At 36.8% G+C, this 21,792-nt stretch overlaps 1 protein-coding gene across 1 annotated transcript in view; it reads left to right on the top strand.

Annotated features, from left to right (window-relative positions):
- Nucleotides 1–20,188, top strand: part of LRCH2 (leucine rich repeats and calponin homology domain containing 2) — a gene marked incomplete at its 5' end in the record, with an annotated part of 41,100 nt that extends 20,912 nt beyond the window's left edge. The window contains 10 exons of the mRNA XM_084212846.1: nt 3,084–3,152; nt 4,541–4,589; nt 5,705–5,821; nt 7,764–7,808; nt 8,205–8,255; nt 9,329–9,386; nt 10,049–10,161; nt 11,261–11,398; nt 11,696–11,773; nt 12,897–20,188. Coding sequence (XP_084068972.1) covers nt 3,084–3,152; nt 4,541–4,589; nt 5,705–5,821; nt 7,764–7,808; nt 8,205–8,255; nt 9,329–9,386; nt 10,049–10,161; nt 11,261–11,398; nt 11,696–11,773; nt 12,897–13,016 — 838 coding nt within the window. The 3' untranslated portion in view covers nt 13,017–20,188. The remainder of the gene's footprint in view (nt 1–3,083; nt 3,153–4,540; nt 4,590–5,704; nt 5,822–7,763; nt 7,809–8,204; nt 8,256–9,328; nt 9,387–10,048; nt 10,162–11,260; nt 11,399–11,695; nt 11,774–12,896) is intronic.
- Between the last annotated feature and the right edge of the window lie 1,604 nt (nt 20,189–21,792).

Genomic DNA, 21,792 nt, shown 5'->3' with positions numbered 1-21,792 from the left:
GTTGTTTGTTTGATACTTTGGTTTTAAAGTGATTATTTTCAGAGATAATTTGTTTTGCATTTGACCCATGGTGGAAGTATTTGTAATATACAAACCTCACCAGTAACATAAAATAGCAGTATAGTGTAGACTATAATCAAACATGTAGGTGTTGAATGAAGTGATTTCAGACTTGGTTACCTTATAAATTGAAGCTCTGTAACTTAGTCTGGATACTCCTTGTCTTTTTCAAAAGACAGTAGGGTAGTTTAGATTAAATAATTTTCATTGATTCCAAATGAGCCTGTTTGAATTTGCATCACAGTAAAGTCTGGGTTCTTACCTGGCAGCAGTGATTTCCTAAAACTGTCTAAATCCAGAAGAGCACAGCTTCAGTCACAAAGCAGAGCCAGATGTGAAGTCAGTGGACTGCTCTGGAAAAAGTTGAAAATAAATCATCTCTGTCTCCCTGCACAGGATTTCTAGTGTCTTTTTACACTGTAGAGATCCAAGGTAGTACTTGCTTGTCTTAACTTAAAGATAGCTAACCTTAAAATAACACTGCCATTTTCACTTCATTTGTCTGTTAATCATTGTTATGTTTGCACAAAATCTGACAGTATAAGTGGCTGAGAAGAGATTCCACTCTTTAAATCCTGAAACTTGATAAAATATTTTCCAATATTTTTGTTGGTCTTGCCATTGCCTTTCTCTCTCATCTGGTTAAGCACTTTGGAGTAGATGCTGTGCTTGCATAATACAGAAGTAGAATATGTAAATTTTATATATGTGGTCTTGAGTAATTTAAATTTTAAAAATTGTGTGAGTTTTAGAACCCTTTCAGAGGATTAGTTTGTGTGCTACCTCTGTAACAACAGAATTTGTGTGATTTGTAGGAATCATAAGTAGGAAATTAATTGCAGTTCTAGCTCAGGTATCCTATGCAAGTTCTTAGTTCATGAATCAGTCAGGACGTCAGTATTTGGCCTGATAAAGACTTGGTTTAATGAGTGATGGCATGAGTGACAGCAGTTGTGAAATTTTGGACCATCAACACCACATTTGAGTGTACCTTCTGAACTCAAACTACTTCTGCTTTCATGTTACATACTCTGCTTTGCACTGTATTTCCTGGAAGACAGTAATTAATGGGCCTGCAGTGATTCCCCATGATTCCCTTTCAGCTGAACAAATTATTTTGCCAAATGTCTGCAATTTGGCAAATTCAGATTAATTTTCTTCACAATTTTCTTTTGTTAAAAGCTTTCAAGTTCATTATTCTGCAGGAAATTGAGATTTCTGTAACTGGGCTTGCAAGATGTCAGATTCTGAACTTGCTGTTACTTCCCCATCTATATTCTTCAGTTTTTAAGCAGGAGCTTTCAAAAATTACTGGCTTTGTTTTAGAATATACTTTGTTTAAATAATTATAGTTCATTATGAACTCAATCATTAATTATATACATGTTGCACAGAAATGGTGAAAAACAGCTGAAAAGTGTATATATAATATATATATGTTAGAATTAGCTTGAATAGTTTTTCCTTGTGTTTCATATAATAAGTATAGAAAAGGAATAGCCTGTATTATATGCAGTCATTGCATTTACACTACAATGTCAGTTTTGGTGCAAGTGTTGCATCAAACTGAGTCTAATTTTTTTTCCTTGTAAATGTTTGCTACAAAGTCCCACTGAATTTCTCATTGCTTTCAGTTGAAGACAAATCTAGTTTATATGGGGGTTCTCTGTAAAAAGTAATGACTTTTAAAAAGTATGTTCATATTCTGGATTGATAACCCATGCTCTGAATATTTTTCTGGTTACAATTTTTTCAGGCTGTAGTATAAATTAATTCTGGAATGCCCCCTCAAAACTTAGTTTCTGAACACAAAATAGAGGAAGCAGATGCTACAGACTGAGTGCAGCAGGCATTTACAGGCTTAACTTTTACAGGCTTTAACTTTTACAGACACTTAGAGTTTACAGGCTTAACTTCTCATAATCCCATTTAACTGAGGGTCACACAATGAGAGGTTTATACTGCAAATGAGATTACTGAGCTCAAAGTTATCACAGTAATCAGAGAAGTTTGATTGAAAAATCATCAGTCATTTAAAGTAAATGGTTGTGCTGCACTATGTAATGGTAAAGGAATAAAAAAAAAGGGCCTTCTGTTTTACTTTCTTCCATGGAATAGTTGGTTGTGTTCTGATTCTTAATACATTCTAGTTCTCAATATAATTCTGTGTAAATGCATTTCCATCACACTTCTGCACATAAAGTCAGTGTCAAAGTGTAATATTGCTACCTTCAAGAGTTCAGAATTTTTCACTTAAGTTCAAGGTGATGCTTACTTGAAAGCATTTAGTTTTAACTGTTACTGACAATTTTATTTTTAACACTTAAAACATCCATAATAGTTCATATCATCTTCCTGTGCACACACAAACATGTGGTGTGTCTTTGCTCCAGATGAGAACACCTTTCTGAATCTCTGTAAGTTCAGGCTTTTTTGGCTGTTTACCATTTAGAAAAATGGAACTTCCATTAAATTCTATATAGAAATTTTCATTTAGTTCTTAGCCTGTGTTTCTCAATTTCCACCTCATGTTCTGCCTACATTTCCTTTGCACTTGCAGTGTTTCTTTCTCAGCCACCTTCTCATCTGCCCCTCCTGAGTGACTTTTTTGTGCTCAGTTTGTCTCTATCCTTGCTGGTCTGCTTTAGGTTGACTATCTGTCTTCTAATTTTAGGGAACAGGGGTCTTTTGTGTTGAGAGCAGCATCACTTGACACAGGTGTGAGATCAGTTGAAATAGTATCTATTTAGGGACAAAAATGAGAGGAGACTTCATTTTGGTTTGATTTATCACCATGTTTTGCTTCCTTAAAATACAGAACTTGAAATACTTCAAGAGCTGGAAATTATACTCTTAATTCAAATGGAAGCAGAAGTGGGCTTGGATTTCATATGTGTACACACACATTTTAGTTTTATGGAAGAGGCCACTTAATGTTCAAAGCTTTTATTTACAGGAAATGTGATGCAGTGAAAGTAACATATTCTAAGAAAATTGTTTTAAACACCTTTTTTTTTTCCTAGGCTTCTTAATCATTCAGTTTCAGTAAACACAAGGAACAGGCCAAAGCAGCCAATGGAATCTGAAAAATGGTATTGATATACTTAAATATATCACAGCTTTCAATCTTTTATTACTTTCAGTTTTGTTTATTGTGTTACTACTGCCATCTGCTGTCATAATGCTTTTAAAAGCTCATGATGAAATTGAAGCTACAAGAGTAATCTGTTCTTGAGCTTCTTTCTTTTAGATCCAAAAAAAAAAAAATCTGTTCTTCTAAGCATTTAGGAAAATAGATGTCATACAGAAACAAATTTGTAGGTCCGATTATGGCAACAATTAATTTATGTTTCAGAGCTCCAATTCCAGTGTGGAGGGTTGTAGCTCCTCCCAGAGGTGATGGTGCTGTGCTGTTAAACAGATGTTAAACAGATGTCTTATCCTGTGTTACACAGGGTGGCACTGGAACTGTGCTTAGGCATCTAAATTTTCCAATTTTCCTCCTTGGCAGTCCTTTTGTGCTCTTAAGAGCTGTTGGAAAAGCATTGCTGGGAGTTCAGCCTACAACACCTTTATTGTTTGTGGAGGATGTGTTACTGAGGAATGCACTGTCTGCAGGAGCTGTACTTAGGCTTTTTCTTTGAATTAAAAAAAAAAAAAGGCATAACACCCACACACAAAAAAAACAAAAAAAAAACAAAAAAAAAAAAAAAAAAAAACCAAAAAAAACCCAACAACAACAAACCCAGAAACCATCAATAATCAGAAATACCCAAAGCCTTGTCTTTAGGGAGCTGGAAATGCCTCCACATGGGGAGAGAAAAGCTGGTGGTGCTGGGTAGCAGTGGGGTGGGAATGGCTGTGTGCAGTTCAGCTGCACCTCAGGAGAGCATCGTGACCCAGTGCAGCTCCTTCAGTGTGACACATCCCACTCTGGCTGGCTGCCCTCCCACTGGTACCTGTGGTGTACAGAGCTGGCTGCATCACGGGCTGTGCTTGTGTGACTCCTCCTGCAGCTGTTACCTGGAACCTTCCAGGCCTTGCTTACTTACCACAGCTTCTCTGTCAGCTCCTATCACCTATTCAAGTGTACACCTCTGTTAGGCTTCTTTATCAGAGGGTAATCCACCAGAAATTAAATTTGCCTTTTCCTTTATTGTTAACGAAACAAGCAGTTCTGAGACTTAAAACCAAAACAAACTAAAAAAGTCAAAAGAAGTTTAATCTGAATAAAGTACTGTAGTGTGGAAGACTCATTGTCAAGTTCTGTTAAAAGAGAGTGAAATATGATTTCAGATTTTAGTTAAGTGGTCATACTTTGAAGCCACATTGTGACATCTTGTACAGATGGCAAAAAAATACTGTAGTGCTGTGGAGAAGCCACTTTTTAAGGGTTCACTTCTTTAATATTTTCAAGTGACTTGTTTTAAAGTACACAAAAAATAGTGTGCTTCATAATGCCTTTCATCTTACTTTTTAGTGTTTCAACAAATGAAGTGAATTCTTCAGTGTCCCCATACAGCTGGCAGGTAAATATTCAAATGTAAATGTGGTGGCTTTATATTGGAGTGATTTCGTTGTTGTTGTTTCCTTGATTTTGTCTCTGTGGCAGAAAACTTTATGCATTTGTATGGTTGCTTATTCACATAGTTCTTGAAGGTGTCTTAATTGTGGTGGAAAATGTAAACCCTTTGGAGATCTTATGCCTCAGTTTGACTTGTTTGTAATGGAGGCCTTTTGTTTTAAAAGCATGTGGTACCAGCTTTAAGGTCTTGAAACTAATGAGACATAAATTTTACTTTCTTGGGTTTAGTATGTCTTTCCATATAGGGGTATTGCCTCACCATAATGTTCAGTTTGGTTTTTAGATGCAGTTTCTAGATGGGTTGAAGTATTTAGGCCTTTCATTTCCCATACCTCAGTGAGAATCTTGCATGATATGACAAAATTCCAGTTAAACTCTAGGGAGTTCCTTATTATTTCAATCTGTTAGTTTTTCTACAACTGCTTTAAATGCCTTCATATTCTTGTAAGAAGAAACAGAAATGTTGTGGTACCCTTCAGAAACAGTCCATTCAGATTGTCTACTTACAGTTTTCATATACTAGGCAGTCATATATATTTATTATTATTTAAGAATCAATCTATTTTAGTTGTCTCCTCAGTATGTATTGCATAATATAATACTTTGAAAGAGAGATTTCTCTTCCAGCTTGTTGGGGTGTATAATGTTTTAGATAGAAACAGCCAACAACTACTCCAATTGTCTTGTAGCCATCCTTTCTCTGTGTGATGAGTATTCACAGTGAGAAATTAGATGTGCTAGTGGCTAACCACACTTGAAACTGGTGTATTTCTGGCAGCTTTGGTGGTTTCCTACCTTACCTACAAAATTAGTCTCAATGCTGAAAACTGTTATTTTCTCAAGAATTATTTCATAGATTGTTTTTCTTCTGTGAAATATATTTTAAATTTGAAAAAATAAGTAGTTTCTACTAGAATCACCATTAAGACTGTTAAGCTTTCAGGTCATAAAGCTAGATTGAGGCAGGCAAACAATTAACAATTGCAGTTCATAATAATTTGTGCTAATACACAAGAGGGATGTTTAAATTTTACATAAAAGTACTTCTGACTATTACAGCCACTGGATAACCAGAAGGATTCAGTGGATGAGCAGCATTGGCCAGAAACACAGCCAGTAATCTGGCAGAATGAAGAAAGAAGGAGAAGTAAACAAATTAGAAAAGAGTATTTCAAGGTAAGGGGTGGAGTGAGGGTGGGTGACACTTTTTTTTTAGTAAGAGTAGAAAAAACTATAAAACAGAGTAAAAGTAGATCCTCAAAGGTTGTGATGCTTTTATATTTGCATGTAACACATAATTTTTTATTTTACTCTTTTGATTAATATATATGTGTATGTATTAGGATAATTGATGAGTGTAGGAAAATCAAGAGGAAAAAATTGATCAAAGATTTTGTTTATTCTTTAAAGAAAAGAAAGTAATTTATTGTTGTTTTCTGGCAAAAGCTTATCTTATGTCCTTCACCATCTATTTGGAGGGATTTTTATTTACTGATTTATGTATTTATTTTTAGTGCAAAGAAAAGATACATTGCCTTTTTTTTGCAGCATGATTCTAGGAATGATTTATTCCTTTTGGGTCTCATGGCATTAGTTTTCATTTCAGAAGGAATATTTTCAATGTTCCCTTGCTGCTGTAGTGTGCACCCTCAGTCAGCAGGTGCCAGTGTCTGCTTTCTGCAGAACAGAGAGGAAGTTCCAGCAGCACTGGGAAACGTTTGTTTTGGGCTAAGTAGAGAAATAGGAGAGCTCTGAGCAGTGCTAGGTTGAATTAGAATTAAATTTGTCATTTATGAAATTAGTTTCTTGGGTTTTTGCCATCAGACATCTTTGTGAAATGCCAGGGAACTTCAAAGAAATTAAATTCTTGGGAGAACAGAGCATGCCATCTATCTCATATATTATTGTGATTACAGAAGCCTTTTTTTTTTCCCTGAAGAGATTACAGACTTGTATCCTCTTTCCAGGGTTTTCATCCTGAAATTAGTTTTTTATGTGGCATTGGAGGAGAAAGAGAGAGAATCTTCTCAGTAGAACAGAATTCAGTTGTTTGCCTGGTTAAAGAGCTGTGCTACCAATACAGAAGTGGTTGCTCATAACTCAGCAGTCAGTTGTGAGCTCTGTGATGGCAGCAGATGCCTGAAATCACATTACACACTGCTCTAGATGGGTCTCCTAAGTGAATTAAACAGCCTGTACCAGTAACAAACAACACTGCTTCATGGTTTCATTTGCAAAACCAAGGCAGTAAGGCACTGAAACAGAGCCTGTTTGCCATGGCAAACTGGGGAATAAAATAGCCCCCAGTGCTGTTGTGAGAAAGCAGTGACAATGCAGTTGTCTCTTGCTTAGCCTGCATTTGTGTCACATCATGAGGAGGAGTAGCCTGGCCACGTACACCCCACAAACTTAGACTTTTGTGGTGATGGTCTCTTTAATTCAGTCTGCATGGGGCTTCTCTACTTTTACTACTCTTGATCTGTAGACAGTGAAATAGATTTATTTTTTTTAATACCACTTTTTAAATTTTTTCCCTTCAATTCCTCCTTAATTTTCTCCACTTTCTGCATAATTAGGGAAGTGGGACAGTGCTGAAGGCAACACACAACAAATCAGACAGACCTGTGGGTAAAGCATTGTCTTAAATACATAAAAGAATGTGATCAGGCTTTGAAGTTTTAAAGGCAACCATAATCTTTTTTAATTTAATTTTTTGCAATATCAAGTCAATGTCCTGAAGTGTAAGCAATGTTAGTCACATAAAACATATTACAAAAGCAGTTTTCACAGGTTGCATAATTTTTTCTAAGAAATAATGCTTTGTGTTAGCAGTTGTTAAGATCTTTTCACTTGGATCAGCTGTCACATGCAGAGTTCACATTAGGGAAGTGTTTAGTTTTAAAATGCACTTATCTCTTCAACTAATGAAGATCTTGTCTTCTCTAGAAATGTCATGTTCTTTTCTGGTTTGTTTCTTTTTGTTCCTTTGTTTCTGTAACATGGCCTTTTTTCTCAGCAGCTTCGTTAGTAATAAATAACATCTGAGTGAAAGCAAGCCTTTTAATTCAAATGAAAACCATGCTTTCATTTTAAAGTAATAATTGTGTGTGTTTTGCAGTATAAGTCTTCCAGAAAGAGTTCAAGTGGAAATGAAAATGATGAGGTGAGATGTAGTAATTGTTGGAAATATTGAGAAATAAATTTATTCTCTTGTCTTTTTTGAACAAATTAACTTTGCATTCCAAAGCCATAGCAGAAATAACTATTATATCCTTTATTTGAAAAAAATGATCATGATTGCCTGCTGGGAAACAGTAGGATGTTTGCTTGCTTTGGTAATAGCAAAATTAATTCACCTATCAAGCAGAGGTGATGTAAAACTAATATTTGATATAAACAGCCAACAGTGGTTCCTTGCCTCAGATATTTTAAATTTAGTTGCTGCCAGTTTGTAGCATACTTGATAAATGTTACATGTCTCATGGATTTCATAATTTCATGTTTCTTGTTAAATCATCATTTTCATTTTTATAATTTCATCTTTTTGATTTCTTTTTAGCAAGACAGTGATAATACTAATGTGTCCCCACAGTCTCCTGTGTCGTCTGAGGTACAAGTTTGTGGCTTTGTTTTACATTCAACAAACATTTCTTTGTGTTCATTGCTGTCACCAGGTTTTCATGCAGATACAAAGCTGTTAGTTTCCTTTGACGTTATGATTAGAAGTATTTCATCATAATAAAAATTAAAAAAGAAACAGAAGCTAGAGACAGATATTACAACTTGTTTTACCTTTGCAACTCTGGTCTCTGCTGGAGTTCTTCTTTTCAACTGGTGTGAGGAAAGGTGCATTGTTTTGTCTCCGTTATCTTTCCTGATGAATATACTAATGAAACAAAAACCAAATTTGCCATATTTGATAGGCCTTCCTAGGGAATACTGCTCTTCTGGGCACATAGTCACTGAGAGGATTTGTAGTTTGTGGTTTAGTACTTTGTACATCACCACCAGGAACCCAAAGGTGGTGACACTTCTCGAGGAGTTTCATCCTTGTCAATCCTGGGTGTCACCCTTGTGGTGCATCCTTCCAGCTTCATTCAGGGCTGGTGTGCATGGAGTCTCACTGGGAGAGCACTGCACTGCTTAGCTCAGAGTACAGCTAATATTATTAACATTTCTTCCTCATGTCAGTGAGGAGCCTGAGAGAGCAGAATTAAAACCTCTCCCAGAATACACTGGAATGAAACAAGGGTATCTCTTGTACATAGCTCAAGATATTGAGTGCATTCTCTTTTCAAATGGTGAAATGATAAAAACCTGGTCTTCATAGCTGGAAGTAGATATCTCTTAAGAAATGTTTTGATGCCAAACATGGGGAGAATGTTTGCATCTGCTTACAGCTGGCTTAAACTCTGTTCACAGAATGGTTTGCAGTAGTTTGAAATATTTTAAAATACATTTTAGATAATCTAGTGCTGCTTTCCTTTCTCATTATAACAGTTTTATCTATATGTAGTAAGGTTACATTCATTCAATTTATTTTATATTGTCCTCTTTCAAAGACTATTACAGCTAAGCAGAAGGACTGTCCTTAGGCAAGAATAATTTAAACAGTTTCTTGATGGGAACAAAAGTTCTTTCCTTTAATGAGTGGAAGAAAACTGACTTCATTTCTTTTAACAGGATTATGAAAGGACAGATAGTAACATTCATGGTCCATTTGGTCTCAAACCAAGGTCAGGTAAGCTGCTGTTCTCTAGCACAGTGTGTTTATTTTCCGGGCTGCAAGAGGCAGTAAGCATAGCAGATGTCACAGTACAGCAGTTCACTCAATTTACTTATCACTGCAGTGTACTGGGAAAGGCACAGACAGCTGCTTTGGCAAACAAATGATTGGAAGCTCCTCAAGTTGCAGAATCATTTGTTTAGGATTTTTTTGGGGGGCTTATTTTTTTTAAGATTTTTTTTCACATTTATTTATTTTGTGCATACTTAGTCACTGTCAAAGAACAGGGGAACAGTACACAATTGTTCTTGAGGTTTTGATGGCTTAAAGGCTTTTTACTTTATTAAAAGTAAAACACAATGCAAATACTTTGAAAGCTAGATTGAGACTCTTGAAGAAGTGCAGATGGAGTTGTATGTCCCATACTGATACTTCAGCGTTGAAGTCAGTTCAGTGTCCATATTTTCTAATTAACCACTTACACTTAAGTCAGATGATCTGTGCATTTTTTTTTGAAAGATGTTTCCTAGGCAGCTTCTTTTCTAGCAGGATGCTTAAATATATTTGTTCTTAAAAGTTCTGCAGTTTTTTTCCCCTGTTTTTATCCTCAGTTATAGTTCTTTAGTTTTTGAATGTTTTCAATCTGAATTCTGACTGACTTCCCTCATGTTTGACAGCTTTCAGCCGTGCCTCACGCCAGGACTACGGTGCAGTGGATCCTGGGTTTACTATGAGGAGGAAAATGGAACATTTAAGGGAAGAGAGGGAACAAATCAGGCAGCTTCGCAGTGTAGGTACCATCATTCACTGTATGGGTGCAGTGCATTTGGTTTGCTCTGTTCTACAATTTAAATCTGCAATTTAAAGGCCTCCAAGTTGTTGCAGTTGTAAAAGGCATTCCTGTAGTGGTATTTCTTCCTAAGAAATTTCATGTAACAGGCTGCACTGGTACTTGTTTGGGTCCACCCAAAATACCAACTGGGAATTAGTTGGGGTTGTTTTCTTTCTAAAAAACAAAGTGAAATGAATTTTTTTTCTGAGGTTTAAAATTTTCTAGGGACACAATTAATCTGCTTGTGTTTGCTATTGTCTTACCTGAGATCTGAAGAAAAATTATTACTGTTTTCTTAATGGCCAGATGCTTTTTGAGTGTAGAAAGTTGCTCAAATTTCATAATCCTGAATGGGCTCCACATTTCAGATTTCTAGTAAATTGTTTTTGTGTAGTTCTGTTTTCAAGGCATTTAGCAGTTAGAGTTAAATAAATCATAGCTGCTTTGCTTTTCAGGGCAGTGCTGAATTGTGGTGTGACTTCTGTGAAGGATGTTTGTTTGTCTGGTTCACTTCCTGAGCAGTGAAGTCTTGTTGTTGGGTTGGGAAAAACCATTGTTTGCCTTCTCTGTTTTGCAACACAACTTTTCCCACAGTTGTTTTCCCTTGTTTTTTTATTTTCCTCCTTCTCATAAAATCCTGTATGGTTTCAATTCGCAGATTCTGCCCACTAAGCACTGATCCACTGATCACATATTCAGCATAACATTTCTGTCCTTAAGTTCTGTGCTTTCCTGCTATGAGCAGTGAGGTTGTTGTATGGGCTTGAGAGCCGTGTGTGCTGGTCATTGTTGACAGAATATCTTTCTCAATGTATGTTGTTGTGTCATTTAAAAAAAAAACCACAAAATAACATAAAACACAAGAAAAACCCAACAATACAAACAAAAGGAATGCAGAAAAGGATGTTTATACTGAGTAAAGCATAAATTTATTCTGTTTATTTCACTTTAGCATTAAAATGTTCATTTTAAACATCTACATGCTTTAAAATACCCTGCTTTTAAAATGAAAATCTAGCTAATGCTGAGAGTAACTTATTGATGGCCTTTTTCCTAGAATCTTGAATCCAGGTTGAAGGTGATTTTGCCAGATGACATTGGAGCAGCGTTGATGGACGGGGTGGTTCTCTGCCATTTAGCCAATCACATAAGGCCACGCTCTGTTGCCAGCATTCACGTCCCATCGCCAGCAGTGGTAAGGCATAAATCGTTTATCTCATTTTTGGTACATCTTACATGAAAAGAAGCTTTTGAATTTCAATATTAAACATTGTGACTCATGTTTACCGCGTTGATTTGCTACATTACTCACTTTGGTTTTTCTTGGAAGAAGCATTAAGCGAGGCTCAGAAGTTTAGTTTAAGAGCTATTTTCCTCATACTGAGTCTCCATAGAATGTGTCTTGTGTTTTAGTAACTGTAAGTGAATTTATATCAGAAATATGCACTCCTCCTTGAATGTCTGATGAAGATTTAATATCCTGTCTTCACAGCCTAAACTCAGCATGGCCAAGTGCCGAAGAAATGTTGAAAACTTTCTTGATGCTTGTAAAAAATTGGGCGTTCCACAGGTACACTAATTGCTTTATTGTTTTATTAATAATCACAGCAAACATCAGCGAATACTGACCTTGGGGGATTAGGGGAGCTTTATTTAGGGAGCAGCAGTGATTATGACATTGACCAGAGAACTTGAAGATCTGAACAGAAGTTCCATTCCAGGGTTATGGGATGAACTTGAGGAAGCTGCTTTATGGGTTTCTAGTCAGTTCTTAATAGTAAAAATAACACTGACCTCCTTATAAAATATATTGTCATCTAAACAACGGAACAGACTTGAGACTTGTTTTGTTACTTGAAAGTCTTTGAGTTTAGCAACTCATTTTGGCATGAATTCTGCCTAGGAAAATCCTACACTTATAGAAGTCTGTAGCCTGAATGATTGACTCTCTTTTTTAGCATGGTTGTAGTTGCAGCCCATTACTTGTGCTTCTGTTGCCCAAGTGTATCCTCTTACTTCCTTTTATGAAGAGAAAAACACCTGAAAAAGAAATAATTTCCTGCATGTTATGAGACAAAAAAAAAAATTCCTTGATATTCTTTAATGCAAGAAGAAAATTAGTTGATAGATTTAGAAGCTGGTTTACTGCTCTGCCATAGCTTCTGTCTCATGTGGAATCACAGGCCATTCAGAAGTGAGAGGTGCTGAGATTTACCTCATTAATTACTTGTAACACCAGCTGGCAGTTGGGAAGATTGTCTAGCTTGTGCTGAATTTTGAGACTGAATGATGACTGTCTTGGAGAATGGTTCATTATTGAGTCTATCAGCACTCCTAAGTTATCCCAAGAAATTGGTAATAAGTTTGCAAAACAGGGAAAGGGAGAGAAGGCCACGGAGCCAACAGCACCCAGCAGCTTGTTTTTCTGACTCTGTTCATGAAAAGTCATTTAAGAATTTAGTAGTCTCTTTTGTATCTTCTGACATTGCCATAGTTTAACACTTCAAACAGATCCTAACTGTAACAAGTTTCTGCCCATTCTCTTGCTGGAGAGAATCACAGGGGCATTTAAGGCCAAAGGTGTTTTCTCTGCAAGTGTCTTCCTGACCGTGTGTGGCTTCAGAGAATGTGTTTGTTACCTGCCCTGGGGACAAAGGCATGGAACTGGTTAAATGTCCTGTGTTCTTTTGCAGGAGAGACTTTGCTTGCCTCATCACATTCTGGAGGAAAGGGGTCTGGTGAAGGTTGGCCTCACAGTTCAAGCTCTGCTTGAGTTGCCTGCATTGAAAGTATCTCAGCTTTCTTCCATGTGACACAACTTCTTGGCAGCTAGACAGCTTTCCATTTGCTCTGTTATGGATTGCTCTGAGGCACTGCAGCCTCCTACACAGGAACACCCAAGCCATCAAAAACTAAAAACTGTCCAGATGCTGTAGAGAGCCTTACTTTGGAGCTGTGTGTGAAAACCTTGGAGTCAGTTCACAGTTAAAAGAACATAACTGTTCTTCTTTTTTCTTCTTTTGTAATTGGATGTACTAAGAGAATGTGGTAGCATCAGGTTCTCTTTCTGGTTAAGTTAAAAGCTGCCATTTAACATCTCAGTGTTAAAGTTAAATGCTGGATTTCTTTTTTTACATTGAAAATGTTGTTTGAATTACTTTTGAAAGTACAAAGCACACCCCCTGTCACTTTAATTTTTTGAGTCAATCATTTGATTTAAAGATAAGTCAAAAATGTAGCGATGGTATGATGGTCAAAATGTGAGCAACTGATCACTTGTAATCCCCTTTCACTCTCTGAAAGCTTAATATTTGCATTCTAATATTTGTTTTTTGCACTCCTGATTGTAACTTCCGCACTTCTAACATTGCCAGTATTGAGTCTGAGTGTCTGGTGATTACACAGAACAGGATACAGTGAGAAGAGGACACAGTTTATTGAGTTTTTCCAGTCTTCTAGGTTGGTGCCAAATATTTTTTTTCAGTTGTACTGTAGATTGTTTACCTGTGAAGTGCCTGTGTAATTGATAACTCTTAATAGTCTTAAACATTTTTGAAGTTTCTTTGTTTAAAATAGATAAAATGGAAATTTTTTAATATTTTAATAGTTTTTTTGTAAAATCAGTATGTGAAGATTTAAGTAATACTTCACATTTTTGATGTTGGGTGTTTTAAGTTTGTTGCACAATTTAATTGTTGTCTAATAATTAGAAAATACTGTAAATACTTTTTATTTATGCTATTTAATTTGATAATACCTAATTACTTTTGGTTTATTGTATTGTTGGACAAAAACAAAGTTGTCTACTTTTCTTTCTTTGGGACAAACAAATACACATGATGAATAAGACATGAGGACTAGTGATTCATACAGAGTAATTTAGGACATTTTGATAAAACTGCCAAAATCTCAGGTTTACGCTGTGATGTTCAGGATTTTGTGTAATATTGCTCCTGATCTCACATGACATTTTTACAACAGGTATATCCATAATTTAGCTGGGAAGTATCAGTGTTTATCTTTTTAGCGTTTGCAGGGTTAATTCTGTAATTTCCATGAGTGTGGCATTAGCACACAGGTCAGTTTGTACAAAAGTCACTGTGCTGAGACATTGGATCCATGGATAAATGTGAAAAAACAACATTTCCACTGTGGTGTTCTTTTGAAACTTCTGAGTTCATGTATGTGTTTGCTTCTGGACAAATTCTTGGTGTGTTGAACCGTACACAGTTGAGTTCTTCTCCAAACAAGTTGCTAATAATTTCATCATTTTGGTAGTAGGTCTGTTTGCATTAGTTTGTTCTTCATGAATAGGTAGCTCAATTAAAAAAGTGTTTGACTGCCACAGATTTTCTATTTCATGCTAAGTTATTTTCAGTTGAGGAATGTGTTTGCCAGGCATGTGACAAGATTTGATTCTGTTCTTTCCAATTGACCAAGACCCTGTGTAAGATAATTCATTAAAAAATGAGGGAAGAGTATTGACTATTGTACTGTAGTCTTATAGGCAATAGCTGACAGGAAGAATAACCTTTTTCCAATTATAAGTTTAAAAATACCACTTGTTTTTAAATCCATTGAAACAAGTTTGTGTACCTGTAATAGCTAAAATCCACTATTGTTCATATAGTGTTGTCTTAAAACACAGCTTGTGGAGAGGCTGGTGTATAAATTAATTTGCAAAGTACTTGATATAAATCTTAGGTTAGAGAAATATGTGTTTAAAGAAACTGGATTGCTTTGATATTTGAAATATTGTATTTCAAATCTATCTCCAATTGTTTCTTGCATCTCTCCTAATGGTTATTTTAACAGCTTCACTCTCTATTTTCATTAATGTTACTATCTGAAAAGTCATGTAAAAACTAAAGAAAAAGTTATAATTCACTAAGCAAAATGCTAGCCTGCTACATTTAAAAACCCGGCCACTCAAAAGGAATAAGTCCTTGTCTTTCATTTCATTGTGGCTGCTACCAGAGCAAAGTTCAGTGTTGGCCATGGAAGTGCTAACTATCAATTGTCACTTTATCTGAAAACTGATCTCCACTGCTATTTCCTTGTCATATTGAAAAACACTTTCTGATCTTAAGGTAACATTTTTCCTTCTTGAACTAATTTTATTAAGTTACATCACAGTGTAAATATTAACAATTCCCTTGATGTAGCATGGCAGCTGCTGACTACTTAAAGGTTTTTCAAACTCCTTAGTAAGTTGAAAACTGGATATGAAACTTATGTACTCAGTTTAAACTGAAATCTATTAAAACAACTTGGTTTTTTTTTTAGTACTCTGCAGTTCTTCCCTACAGACTTGCTACCAACAGTCTTGCTTTGCCATTCCTTGGAAATTATTATGGCTGCCTTCTTGCTTACAGGGAAGGAAATCATGATTCTTCCAAGGCTTCCCTTTTAGCATGGCAAAGATTAAAGCCTTCAAGTACCCTTAGGAGCACTCTGAGAAAAGATCCACTGTGCTTGGATGGATCTTCTTCTCATCTCTAACTGCTTTTACTACTAATAATAATAATCTAAAGCCTTGCTGACATTGGCTTGTACCATTGTGATTTCTTTAACAGGAATTTCAAAAGTGATGCTAAAAATATTTGAATTTGAAGTTTTCATTTCCAGGAAGCCCGTGGAGATAGTTGTGTCTTCTCTGTACAAGAATTTGCAAATACTCTACTCCTTTTTCCCTTTCCTTTTGATTCCCAGCATCTTACTTATTTTTGTTCATTTTCAGATCTAGTGCATTCAGGCTGTTGGTTACTCTGGGCCACTTCCCTTCTTCCTCTTGAATTTTTGTAAGAATTTGTACCAGTGATTCCAGAATCCAAACATTTCCAGTATTTGAGATACCCATTTTCAGTTTTGTTTAGGATATGATGCCATTACTTAGTACTTGATACAGCTGATAGGGTAGGTAAAAACAGAGGCCTGCTCAGTTCCTCTTGCACTCATTCTGTTTTCAGTTACAACGTGAAGAAAAGTCAACATTAAAAGCTTTAGGAAGGTGCATTAAGTTGTCCTAATAAACTTTGCAATAATGTGGCATGAACTGTAAATTACAGAGTGGATCAGCATAGTGGCAGGGCTTCTGGCCTGGTGTATTTTTTGTGTTTTATGTCACTGCATGCAGTGTGTCACGTGTGACTGATCTTTCACTTGAGCAATAATGTCCCACACATGGTGAGGTCTTACAGCAGTGACAGTAAAATAATTGTTGTGAACTGTGGTGTCTTCCCAGAGAGTATCTCAGAAATGCTTTTCATCTGCTCTCCAGCACTGCTAATCCACTGTGCTCAGTGGGGCACTGCTGGGGATGCAGAAACCATCCAGACCCCTGATCTGGAGTCCTTCCAAAATCTAACCAAGAACTATGAGCATAAAATAGGGAGGAATGGATTTGAAATAATAAACAACTGACATGAATCATAATTTTTATTTATTTTTTTAATCCTAGGCTTTACTGAAGTCAAGGCAAGTTCTACCCTTGACTTCAGTAGATTCTTGCCTTCTTGATTTGTGGAACACCTGAGCTGGAGACCATAGCAAACAAGGCGTAAACTTCTTTGACATTAGCAAATTTTAGTGTCAGATTCTTGACTAAAATAAGTCTGATAAGTCTGGTAAGCCTCTGGTAAGTCAAATGAAGTTCATTTAATAAAAAAATTTCTGATAAGCCAAACAATATTTAGATGGTAGGAAAAATTACATTGAAGTGAGGTGGAAGGTGTTGTTACCTCAATAAAATTGTAGGTGAGGACAACCATTAGGTTTTTACTCCACTAAAAACTTCATTTCAAATACCATATCATTTACTGTCATCTCATCAGATTTTGACATAAATCTGTAGCTAAATCCAAACAAACATGAAGGCATTTACTTTCACTAAAATGGAACTTTCATATGTCATGTTGGTACTGAAGAGGACAAAGGTCTGGCACTTCTTCCCTTTGCTGATTCCTTAATTATTTATTTGAAAGGCTGATTCCACTGATTTCAACTGAAGGCAACCTGTGGGAGTTTATAGCCCTTCTGCAGATAGGAGATGTGGCTTGGTATTGGCAAATCCAGCATCACTTTTCCCTCACCAAATCAGGCTCATGTCTGTGTTTCTGTTGGAGGATCTCTACTTGAAAAGCAAAAGTAAATAAACACACCCCAACACACGCAATTTGCAATTAAGAAAATGTCATTAAGACCAGCAATAGGAAAGGCAAAGGAGAGTTGTCCAAGCAGGGAGTGCTTTGAATTGATTTCACAGTGAATCCCTTCAGGAAAAGCCTTCAGTCTCACTAAAGAAGTTTGTGTCTTGTAGCTGAGGGCTGAGGATCCTGGAGTGTGTGGAGCTTTCAGCAGAGCTCAGAACAACAGGGGATTTGCCAGCTTTGGTTTGGACAGCTGTGTCCCAGTGCTGCAGGAAGCGTGGCTGATGGTGCAGAGGGCACTGCTTGTGCCCAGCCCTGGGCAGGGGACCTGGCACGTGCCACCTGTGCTCCCCTGCCTTTGTGCCAGTGAGGCTGTGCAGGACAACTGCTGACAAAAACACCTCCTTGCTCCTCAAGTGATTCTGCAACCTGAGCAAAACCACCAGGTGATAATTTGAGAGTAATCACTAATAGCTATTCAGCAATATTTATCTTTCCTCAGCAGTGGGTGATGCAGTGAGGCAGAGGATGCTTTTGCTCTGGGAACTGCAGACCTTTTCTCACTGCAAATGGCACCGTGGCTCTGAAGGGGTTAATGTGGCCCTCGGGCACTTCCAGGAGGAAATGCAAACAGAACTGCTGGGCTTGTTCCATATGCCACACTCTGGGTCATGTGTCATTCATTTACAGACAGAGGGACAGGGGAATTGTGTTCTTAATGAACAAAGTTATGGTACTGGTTTGTTTTGGAAAATATGAAGATAAATTTCTCTTTTCCTCTGAAGAAAAATTCTCATCTTCACTGCTTAAATAGAGAATATATGTGATTAATTGAATTTTAGTTTAAACTTGCCACTGCACAGAAGCACTTCTGGCTCCTGTGTTTGTTACATAATAAAATGCCATTTGCTTTATTTGTCTTTAAGTATTTCTCATAGTACAATTTTGCCAACATACTATCTTAAAATTGTGGTTATATCAAGTGTTTGTTCCCTCACTGGGTTTGATCATTATTTTTTCAGCATGAGAGGCCAAGGGCAGCAAAATTTCTGCAACTGCTTGGTCAGTTTTAGGGGAGGCACACCAATTATCATAAAATGACATCTAATATATCATTTTTAGTTCAAATTATATATAGCAAATTACATTTTCAAAAAAGAATTTTCAGAGTGTTTTTTGCATTTTAGAGTCCTAATCTTAAGCAAAAAACAAAAATATTTTCCATGGCTACTTTAGTATCTTAGGAAATTCTAAAGGAGAAGAACAGCTTGGACTGATAGCAATTAAATTGTTTTGGAAAAATTTTGGTTTTGGCAGTGTTAAATTTGCAGTTGAACTTGATCCATTTAAAGTCTCTTCCAACCTAAATAAGTCTATGATTGTAAGGCTTCAATGAGACCAGAATTTCCCTCCAGAGTTTTGTAACTCACTTACTGTACAAAGTCAGTCATTTAAATTAAATTCTTGGCAGTAAGGAGGATTTCCTCACTTCATTCAAAGTTGAGTGAAATAAGGCAAACGTCACTTTTTCCATCATAGTTTTATGAAGGTAAATTCTAAACCAGAGAATATTTGGAAATGCCACAAGGATAACTTTTTGCTTTGTTTCATTTTAAAATGAGTGAACCAGTGAAATGTTTCCAAAATGACTATATTTGTGTAGGGGTTGGTTGTGCCATGACTGGCACGGGACCTTGCAGTAACTGTTCAGTATTCATTTGTGTTCTGAAGCTGTGCAGGACTGTGCTCTTCACATGGAGCTGCTGATGCAGTTGTGTTTGCTGCAGGGATGTGATACCTGAAGCAAATTCCTGGCTGTGGCACCAGCAGCAAGGCAAGGCTGAGGTTCCCAGGAGGAATACACACAGGTGTAGTGAAAAAGGGTGGGTTGGTGGAATACATTGGGAGTAATGTGAATACTTTTTACTATTGTGGAATGTCTAGAACAATGAAAATGTGATTGCTTTACAGTTATCATTCAGTTGGTATTCAGTTATTTTATTTTGTAACTTGTAGTTATAAAACTCAGAAGATGCAATGTAACCAAATGGTCAACATGTAAATGTGTGCAGGATGTGGCAAAAGTAGTTCTGAGGGCACAGCAGGAGAGTGATCATTAAAAATAGATGCTCAAATTGTGTATATACTTGCAAAGTTTTTGATAGTGCATTTCAATTGATTTTGCATTTCATGTTCTTGTAAAGTGCATCTTTCATACTTTTGAAGATTGTCTACTTGTACTATACTGTATTAAGCCTTTTTTTCAGGATTTCCATTATTGCTGGAGCTTCCAACATACATGTTTCTTTTGAAAAATGTTCTTACTGTTATTTTGGTTTTGTAAATAGTGTTTTGTATTAAATTTGCATGGATAAACCCCACATTTCCAAAACCAGTGTACATACGCTGTGTATAAAATACAAACTGTTTCATAATTTTCATGTAGTCAGGTTATTCAATTTTATTTCATTTCAGTTTATATATTTGTAGTAAATAATGAGAATTTGTTGTATGTTCTCTCAAATGTCTGTGTTTTCATTTTGATAGATAAGTGACCTGCTTCATTATGTCAGGAAATATATCCTCTGACAAACAGAAGGAAAGCTAACTCCTGGTTCAGGGAAATAGGACACAGCCACATATGAAGTATGTTGGGATTTTGGTTTTGACCAACAGTGGTGAGAATATACAAGGATCAGTTACCTTCACTTGTAGCAGTCTTTATACATTTATACATTCTCCCGTGAGAACCACCCAATATCTTCTCACATTTATATTTGGAACAACATGGATTTTTGAGTCTTGTTAATGATAACCTTAAAGCACCACAGAAATTCCTCCCAACAGAGGTGATCTGCTTCCCTTCTCTTCCCTGAGCTGGCTCTGGCACTAGCACAGATACTCTATGTGGTTTCCAGTCAATTGCTTGATCCAGCCTTAGGGAAACAGAACTGCCAGGTTTTGGAGCTGTAGTTGGGTTATTCTAATGTAGGTAACAGAGTGTTTTATAGGACCAAATTTATTTTACCTTTATTTTAGATTATTTAAAGATGTAGTCAATTTTATTATTAGACCTGAATATTGAAAATAAATACTCTGTTTTGAGAGATGTTTTTCCCTGTGAGACCTTATTCTGCACCTGCACACACCCAGCTGCTCTTTGATTTCTGATGAGGCACATTGGGGACTGTAAAGCAGAAACTGAGGAACAGCATTCCAAAGAAAGTGAACACTATTCCTTTACAAACGCTTCTCAGCAGCTGGAACTTCTTTTTGCAGTTACCAATGACAGGTTTATAGTTGAAATATTCTGAGTCTGTTTAGTTTTCAGCTCTGAAGAAAAGTTTCCTCTTATAAAAAGGATGTCCAAGGGCAATGATGCCACGTTCAGAAACCTCTGTTCTGAGCTGAACTCCACAAAGTTCAGGTCTGAGGAGGAGCAGCTGAGGGAGCTGGAGGGGCTCAGCCTGGAGGAGAGGAGGTTCAAGGGGGACATTACCACCCTCTATAGCTCCTTAAGGCAGGGTGGAACAGCTGGGAGTTGGTCTCTTCCCCCAGGAAACAAGTGACAGGGTGAGAGGAAACGGCCTCAAGTTGTTGTCAGGGGAGGGTCAGATTGAATACTGGAAAAATTTCTTCTCCAAAAGGGTGGTCAGGCATTGGAACAGGCTGCCCAGTGGAATCACCATACCTGGAAGTGGGCAAGAGCTGTGTGGGTGTGGCAGTGGGAAAAGGGTTTGATGGTGAGCTCAGTGGTGCTGGGCTAATGGTTGAACTCAAGGGTCTCAGGAGTCTTTTCCAACCTTGGTTGTACCATTCTAAGATGAAACAACTCTGTCTTTTATCTTCCTTGAAACTGTCAGAGCTAAACTTCCTACTCTTCAGAGAATCTTCCTATTCTTCAATTATGTTTGTTACTTTCTCTCCTAATGCAATTCCAGATGTTTTTCTTCTCCACAGTTAGTGGAGTCTGAAATCCTTTTGCAGCTTGAGTGAGAAGTACTGATATCTTCAGTATAAATGTTAATTTGTGTTAATAAGAAAATGACATTCCAAACAGAAAGGTATAAATCCATGAGCTGATGCTGTGTTGTTCATTTAATCCTCTCCCTTTTGATCTCCAAAATCTCCAGCTCTCAGAAAGAGAAGGCAAAGCAACAGCCAACACAGTATTTCCTAGCAGAAGCTTCCAAGTGCATGAACTTCTGAAGAATACTTTATAAGACAAATCATCCCACACTCCCTGTCTTCTCCAGGGCCTAAGAAACAGAATCAAAAGAAAGAAGGATTATCTCTGAAAACTCTCAGGGGTATAATTTAGAAATAGATAAGTAGTAGTGAATTCAGTTCCAAATAATGTTTATGTGAAAGCTCTTCTCCTCCCCAAACCATTGGGTGATGTGTCTAGCTTGCACTTTTCACTGTGTACTGAAATAGTAAG

The sequence above is a fragment of the Fringilla coelebs genome (assembly GCF_963513975.1).
Source record: "Fringilla coelebs genome assembly, chromosome: 11".
In the NCBI taxonomy this organism is placed as follows: domain Eukaryota; kingdom Metazoa; phylum Chordata; class Aves; order Passeriformes; family Fringillidae; genus Fringilla; species Fringilla coelebs.
The sequence above is the reverse complement of the archived record's forward strand: the minus strand, read 5'-3'. Positions and strand labels throughout refer to the sequence as shown.